The 8,101-nt window shown below is 40.9% G+C and overlaps 1 protein-coding gene across 1 annotated transcript; it reads left to right on the top strand.

Moving 5' to 3' along the window:
* Window positions 1-58: 58 nt before the first annotated feature.
* On the top strand, window positions 59-6,114 carry ttc25 (tetratricopeptide repeat domain 25). Its single transcript, XM_012871989.3, has 11 exons — window positions 59-372; window positions 463-594; window positions 703-856; window positions 960-1,021; window positions 3,990-4,140; window positions 4,308-4,517; window positions 4,606-4,813; window positions 4,899-4,985; window positions 5,079-5,275; window positions 5,451-5,551; window positions 5,642-6,114. Exons 1-11 carry the CDS (start codon window positions 247-249, stop codon window positions 5,675-5,677), a joined length of 1,464 nt encoding a protein of 487 aa, XP_012727443.2. The 5' UTR covers window positions 59-246; the 3' UTR covers window positions 5,678-6,114.
* The last annotated feature ends 1,987 nt before the right edge of the window (window positions 6,115-8,101 follow it).

Genomic DNA, 8,101 nt, shown 5'->3' with positions numbered 1-8,101 from the left:
TCTTCATAATATTATATTATTATTGAATATTAATATTATTCAATTAATATGATTGAATCTAATCTAATATTACATTATATTATTACATTATATTAACGCAACTTTCTGAGTAACCGGACAATCGCCACAAGAGGGCGCCATCTCCCCCCCGGCTGCCGTTGCTAGGATACCTTCAACATGCCGTTTTGTTGACATCTTTAAATTCAGGTTTGAGGTGTGTTTTTAAAACAAAAACAAACAAGAAAAATGGCAAGAAAAAATGAATACAGCGAGGAGGAGATCTTAAAAAATAAAGTTTCATCTTTAAGAGCCGACGGGGAGTGGAAGTTGCGCAAAGGGAATTACAAACAGGCGCTCAGCAGCTTTGACGCGGTGAGTTAAAAGATGGTGTGTGTGACTAATGCTAGCGCTTCTTTGAAAAAAAAAAAAAAACGAAATAACCTAACTTTACTATCTGTTTAGGCGCTTGATTTAGCCCCTACAGACAAGAAATGCTTTGTCGCTCGCTCCAAGTGTTACATGCGGATGGGCCAGTTTAAAAATGCTCTAATGGACGCCGAAGCTTCACTTAAAGAGGACGCGTCGTATCCTGAGGTAATCTTTCCCCATCAGGGGTTAAGATGAGTTAAAAAAAACGTTTTAATGAAACATAGAGCCATCGTAGGTTGATGTGGTGGTGTTTTTTCTCACATTTTTTTTCAGGCATTGTCCCAAAAAGCAGATGCTCTGTATTACATGGGTGAATTTGAATTTGCGCTGGTGTTTAACCACAGAGGGCAAAAGATTCGCCCACAGATGGAAGGATTCAAGATTGGCATCCAGAAGGCAGAGGAGGCCATAACAAACTCTGTTGGCAGTAAGTGGCGTTCACTGTGACGTTTTTGGTGTTTCATCACATGAAATATTCCACTTTACTACAAGTCTAAACTTGATTTCTCTCTCTCTCTGCTGTGCCACAGATCCTTCCTCTGCCAAACTGGAAGTTAAAGGAGACCTGTCCTTCCTTAAAGAAGAAGAGGAGGTAAGTGTTTTTCTTGTTTGATGTGTTAGAAGTCTGTACTGAAAGTCTGTGCTACTGAAAACAGAGATCCGGTGTCAATAAAACAAAAAACATCCTCTAGGTCAGTGCACCCCTCTCTGTGTCCCAACCGGGTTGACACACCCCCTCAATCTTCAAAAAAATAAAACGATACATAACATTAAATTGTCATTACAACTCAGCCATCATAACAAAGGTTATGGAAATAAAATTGGAACATAATTTTAATGAAATTGCAATAAAGTTACACACAACATCCACAACAGGATCCTGAGGATTTTCAGGAGCATCGGTGGCTCAGTCTGGAGCCAGAAAAAGATCGGTCACACCTCCACAACCTGAAGCTTCAGAGACCATCCAGGTGGATTCACGGACTAAACGCTGATGACCTGTGTGTGTGTTCTTCTCACTTTGTTTATTACATGTACCAGCTTCTAAATCTGAGTCTGACTCACAGTTTACGCCGCAAAATACAAACACAAAGTAGTTTAATTTGATTTGTGTCTGATATGAGGGAGAGAACTGGCAGAGCGGCACATTTCTTCCGGTATAAACCCCAAAACAACCTAACTTAAAGAAACAGTAAGTGTGCAACAGCACTTAGCAATAAAGTCTAATACGGATCATTACAATACATTTTTATTTATTGATCAAATGTACAGTTTTTGATTTTAATTTAACAAAGGAAAGGTTTATTTACGCATCTTTATTGTGTGGAGAAAAAACACTTTGGCAATCCCTGCTCTAAGTCTTGCTGAGTTTAGTGAGATAAGCCTCAACATTAGCCAGGCCTACTTTATTTATAAAGCACTTTAATTACAGCAGACACTGACTAGAACCACCCACTTATTGTTTGTGCAATCAGTTAATTATTGCAGGGTGTGCACGAGACCTCCGACCTGCAGCGTGGAAAGATTAAACAGGTCATGGTCCATTGTCATTTCCAAATGATTCCTTGAGATTATCTGCATTGTACAGTATAAAAAAAAAAGAAAGGTTCAGTGCCGTCTTGGCCCTGGCCCGCAGTGATGTTTGACTATGCGTGTTTCTAAAGCTTTCCTGGCAGAAGTTTGCACAGGGCTCCTCTCTGCTGTTTCAAACTACATTTTTCAAATGCTGTTAAATCAGGGGAGGTCCACAATCTGACACAGTGGTGCTCCAGGGACAACCTGATCCTGAACACCAGCAAAACCTAGGAGGGAATAATAGAATAAAGGAGGTCCAGGAAGACTGAACATGTCCACCCTGCATACAGGGGGAGGAGGTGGAGCGTGTGAACACCATAAAGTTCCTGGGCATTCACATCTCCAACCTCTCCTGGACTGTGAACACCTCATACCTGGTGAAGAAGGCCAGACAACGGCTCGTCTTCCTCAGGAAACTGAAACGGACTGGACTTCTCCACAAAGCTGCTAAAGAACTTTTACATTGCTACCATTGAAAGTGTTTTGTGTCTCAGCATATAACTGTATGGTATGGGAGCTGCACAGTGCAGGAGAGGATGAATTTAGTTGGTGAGTACAGCTCAGGGGATTGTGGGATGGCGACTGCAGGATCTGGACTCAGTTTATGTAGCATGAGTTCAGAGAAGGGTCAGATGCAATGTTTCAGAAGCATCAAATCCAGAACCAATAAAATCAGAAACAGTTTATCGCCCCCTGCTGACAAGTGTGTGGCCCATTATGTTACAGTCACACTACCGCTATTGCCTATTTGTACACTCTTATTTTCGGAAATATCAAATTGCCCATTTCTGCAAATGCAGCCTTAATGAAGCACAAATATTGCTTCATTACTTCAAATTGAAAGAGGGATTAATTCCTGTAAGCTCACAGCGGTTCATATCGTTCACAAAGGGACTGCTATCAGATTTCTTGGACTCTGATGCAAACTTTCATGCTTTTATGTAAAAAGAACAATCCTGTAAATACCAAGTCTGTTTTGTCTGTCATGTTATCCGTGTACATCCTAAGCCAGTGTCTGCCTCAAAGGAAACCTCACCATGTTTGGTAACACATGGTGACAATGGAAGATTCTTGATTGCTGATGAGGATGACTCCACAGAACTTCTCCCATTGCATGGAGGTCCAATCTGCATCTACCCAAGAATGTGTACAGAATGCGTCAATGCATTTCTTTCTTTGATGCCATTTACGTTTCCACTACTGTGTGCTACAGTTGCTTCCCTTTTGATATCTGAAAATGTGAGGAAGCCTCCACCCCATATATGCATTAATGAAAAGCTGACCAGCTGTGGCCTTGCTCAGTCGCCATTCAATTAAATTCAATTTTATTTATATAGTGCCAATTCATGAAACATGTCATCTCGAGGCACTTTACAAAGTCAAATTCAATCATATTATACAGATTGGTCAAAAATGTCCTATATAAGGGAACCAGTTGATTGCATCAAAGTCCCGACAAGCAGCATTCACTCCTGGGGAAGCGTAGAGCCACAGGGAGAGTCCTCTGCATTGTCCATGGCTTTGCAGCAATCCCTCATACTGAGTAAGCATGAAGCGACAGTGGAAAGAAAAACTCCCCATTAACGGGAAGGAAAACCTCCAGCAGAACCGGGCTCAGTATGAACGGTCATCTGCCTCGACCGACTGGGGGTTACAGAAGACAGAGCAGAGACACAACAAGAGAGACAAAAAAGCACAGAAGCACACATTGATCTAGTAATCTGTTCTACATTAGATGGTAGTAGCGGGTGATCTGTCTTCCCTGGATGATGTCACAGCTAATAGAACGTCAATTCACTAGTGACTGAAACTCCATCGATGTTCCACCTATCTCTGCAATAAGCACATGACTTTAAAAAAAATACATGTTTCTACTGGCTGTTTGGTTTATCGGACAACATTAGCTCTTACATATGGATGTTGTTAGACTGTATCTAATCTGGTTTTCTTACATTTCTGTTTTTTCAAACGAATACCCGGTGAAGAGAGTGCAGCCGATTGCTGTTGTTCAAAATCTGACCAAAAAAGCAAAACGTCAGACTCCGGAAGCCCTGAAGAACGAGAAGACCACCAAACAACTGCTGGGAGAGTTTTACCTGCACAAGAAATTTCTAGAGAAGCTTCTGCAGGACGAAGGTCTGTCCATGTATCCTCGTTTGCTTTTGTCCGTTTGCCTATTGTTTGATGAAGTCAGCACCTTGCTGGCCCACGATGCGCAAAGCTTTCACACACTTTTCTGAGTGTGACGTATGTTTCACTTTTCAAAGACTTCTCTCTAAAAGTTTTGATACAATCTGGCACAGATTTGGCTAAAGGTGTGACAAAGAGTGGCGAACGGGTGGAGGACATCATCCAGAGCAGCATCACGTCTCTTGATAACTGCGCTGACTTGTGGAGTCAAGAGAAGCCCGTTTCCCTCAAAGATAGAAAGCGTCAGCCCAAGCAGCAGAAATCCGACGCCCCGTCTGACAAGGTCCAGTTTCTCCTGAGGAGCCTCGAAGAGATAGACGGCGGTAGGACGGGCCGCTGGCTGAACTTGTGGCTCACCGCTGTCTTGTGTTCTCTGTGTAAAATAGTTTACATTGTCATCTGCCGTTGCAGAGCTGACCTCGGGGAATGCCAAAGGTAGTCTGAAAAAGGCGGAAGAAATAATGAAGATGGTTCAAGGATGGTCAAAGAAAGACTGCCCAGTGAAAGAGGAGATGATATGCTTCCTGCATAGCTGCATTGGAAACGCTTCGTTTGACCTGGGAGACATGGATAAAGCGCTGCAGCAGCATCACAAAGACCTGGAGTTGGCGAAACAGTGGTGAGAACCTAAAGAAACCGAACAATCGGGGTGAGCGTAACCTTTAACAAGAGGCCGCATGTTCAGCAATCTTTCTTATCGACAGTACATTCCTAGAAGCGACATCCAGGGCCCTGGGCAACATAGGTCGCACCCATGCTGAAACTGGACAGTTTGCCAAAGCCCTAGAGTTGTAAGTAAAGAACACATTACACAATGTACTTTTAAAACACATTTATTTATGTTTTCTTCTGGGTTTTCTTTTCTTGGTCCTGGGCTAATTCAGCTGGGAAGAGAAGATTCCTTTAGTTCATGAAGGTTTGGAGAAGATCTGGTTGCTTCATGATATCGGCTGTTGCCAGCTGGAGCTCGGCCGTGCTGAAAAAGCCAGAGACTACGGTCTGCGTTCTGTCGCCGCGGCTGAGGAAATGTTTGATGACACGTGGCAGTTGAGAGCCAGGGTTTTGCTTGGACATGCAGAATGTAATTATTCATCTTTTGTTTCTCCTATTAAAGCTTTTATAGTATTTTGAAACGTGCAGGCTTAGTGTATAAGCTAATACAAAGCTCTAATGCTGTCAGTTTAATCCTCGCTTGATGTTTAAAGTTCTGCTACTTCTTCCTTTTTCTTTTTTTTCTTTTTTTGTTTTTGTTTCAGTGAATCTGGGAAACTTTGAATCATCGGCATCTCACTTTGAGAAAGCTTTGAGCCTGGCTAAACTTCTAAATGATGACACAGCACTGAGTGCCATCCAACAGGTTTTTTATCGTCATCTTATTCCTTCTGTTAGTTTTCTTTTAAGGCTTTTTTTTTTCTTTATATCTCTGACCGTATCGTTTTCTCTTCAGGCACTTGATGAAGCCAAGGAACATCTACCACACTGAGAATTTCTGGAACAGAGAGCACACCAGAGAACAGACACTATTGAGAATCCTGTTGTGATTTATTAAGATGTGTTCGTCATATTGGAATAAGTTCTCACATCGTTATCATCGTATTCAGTCTTCGTGAAGCACGGCCTTTCCCTGACAATGTCGGATTAAACACTGAGCAACTTTCCACATTAAAAAGTGTTTAAAAGTCAGATTTTCTAGTTTTGACCCCCGCCCCGTTGGGATTTTTTGGAGGAAGTGTTCCCTGTATCGATTTCTTTGAATAGTGTCTCTGTAAAGACCCGGAACTGATTGGAAAATACTGATATCTCTTTAAGACAGATGCTATCCTTTTAGTCACTCATTTACAGTGACTGTTTTCAATTTCTAGTTTTCTGTTTTCTATGTGCAGCCCTAAAAAAAAACTGTTAATAAAAAAATCTAACATTCCTTTTATTTTCTGTTTTTTATAAGTTGAGAGTACCAGCTGAGAGAAACTCCTGCTTGTGTCAGTTCTCACTTCTCTTCTGAGACATTAATGGTGTAATTTGCATATGATACAAATACCCTTATCCCTAACTGGGAAAAATCAGTTGCAATGACAAAGTCTCAGCTCAACCTGAGCTTTAATAAGGAAGCATAGAGAACTATATAAAACCACATGGTTTATGTAGAATATGCTTGTGTAAGCGAGACAGACTGTTATCGATGGGATCAGCAACATGTAAATTAGTTTACTTTACAGTGGCTTTAACTTTGCACATAAGACAAAAGCCTTTTCTTTATTGTACAGAGCAGAGATCCTGTATAAATTGTCGGTCCAATGTAACACTCAACAGTACCACAATTTGGTATAAACAGTGTATAGGATTCACAAGAATGCACACTCATTTGAAATTATTAAAAAATAAATGGTATTTATGACCCATTTTATTCCACTGGGCATCTTTTTAAGCACTTTTTTAAAAAAATGACAGAAGTTCAGACTATGACAAAGACCCTTTAGAACCCAAACCTCAGCTGAAATTGAGAAGGAGGCTTAGAACAATTCTTGAAGGACTACTTATGTTATTTTTTTTCGTTCATTTTTTTTTCTTCACTCATGCAGCGTAGTTACACACAGTGATGGATTTCAAAATTTGAATATCGTATATAAACACGTCGACCCACTGAAAAGTACGTCTGTGCAGTGTGCATGCGCTCTGTACTAAGCCAGGGCTTCTTTTGCATGAATTACTGCATCACTGTGGTCAAAGTTACATCAGCCCCTCCACAAAGCTGGTTAACACGGGGAAGCATGAAGTCCTTCAACATTTCCTGGTACGTGGCTGCCCAAAACCGGGACCTAATAGAACGCAGTGGACCAACAGCAGCAAATTACGTGGCTCCCAAATCACTACTAAATGCAGAAGCTTCTCACAGGACCTCAGGCAACTTGTGCCTCTCCCATCTCCAGGTTGCGGGGGGAACATTGATTTCCAAATAAAATGCAAAATTGACTTAAATCTGAAAGGACAACGTAGGACCACTGAACAATAAAATAAAAGTCCTTTTTCAGCTTAGCCCAGGCAAGTCTCTTTTGAAAAGTGACAGTTGTAGACCTTTTCCTGGATATGCCTGTATGTGCTGGCTCATGAATCCCTGACTGCAGCCACAGTCCATTGTGAATCTCCTCCATTTGCATTTCCTGCCACACTTGTTTTCTTCCTCTTACCTTTCCTATAAAGTTCTGGGACAGAGCCCTCTGGGAAGTCATTTTGCGGCTTATCCTCTCTGTGGAGGGCATTAGTGACAGCTGGACGACCACCAGCGCAGCAATCTTCCCCGTGATTATACAAGCCATAACATTTCTGCATTAAAATGTTTCTTTTAAAATTAGTTATTACTTCATTTTCTGAGAAATTGAATTAGAAGCTATTGTTTTTTTCCAGATTTAGGCCATAATCATAATTAACAGAAATAACTGACTGGAAGATAAGCACTGTGTGTAATAATGTTCTACTTTTATTGTATAACTGAACTAAATGAGCATGTTAAGTCATTATTTAGATCGTAGACTCGTTCTTGCCTGTTGCATTGAAAGACAAAACTGTCCACGGTGAGACATTGAGGTTTTTCATTTTTGTTAATAATAAATTGGTTTAGCCAAACATATGCAAACAGGTACAACAGCTGACAAGGTTCAAAGGTTCTGCATGTCCACGGTGGATGCAGAGAGGCATACTTAAATAAAGGAACATGAAAAGATTCAAACATACAACCTTACAAAGGGAAAATATACCTTAAAATGATGTCTCAAGTCTGAGGAAATTAACATAGATTAACATTTTATTCAGGCCTTTACATGTTTCAACGTATCTCAGAGATTTGAAGTATAACTGAAAGTCATTTAGGAAGACATCAAAGATACGAGATTTTCTTATTATTCATTGTTTA

This window comes from Fundulus heteroclitus, chromosome 16 (assembly GCF_011125445.2).
Source record: "Fundulus heteroclitus isolate FHET01 chromosome 16, MU-UCD_Fhet_4.1, whole genome shotgun sequence".
NCBI lineage: Eukaryota > Metazoa > Chordata > Actinopteri > Cyprinodontiformes > Fundulidae > Fundulus > Fundulus heteroclitus.
The sequence above is the reverse complement of the archived record's forward strand: the minus strand, read 5'-3'. Positions and strand labels throughout refer to the sequence as shown.

Coding starts and splice junctions, on each gene's coding strand:
- ttc25 (XM_012871989.3), top strand. CDS start 247: ATGGCAAGAAAAAATGAATACAGCGAGGAGGAGATCTTAAAAAATAAA. Junction 4,141..4,307: donor GAAGCTTCTGCAGGACGAAG/GTCTGTCCATGT, acceptor AATCTGGCACAG/ATTTGGCTAAAGGTGTGACA. Junction 4,986..5,078: donor TTTGCCAAAGCCCTAGAGTT/GTAAGTAAAGAA, acceptor GGGCTAATTCAG/CTGGGAAGAGAAGATTCCTT.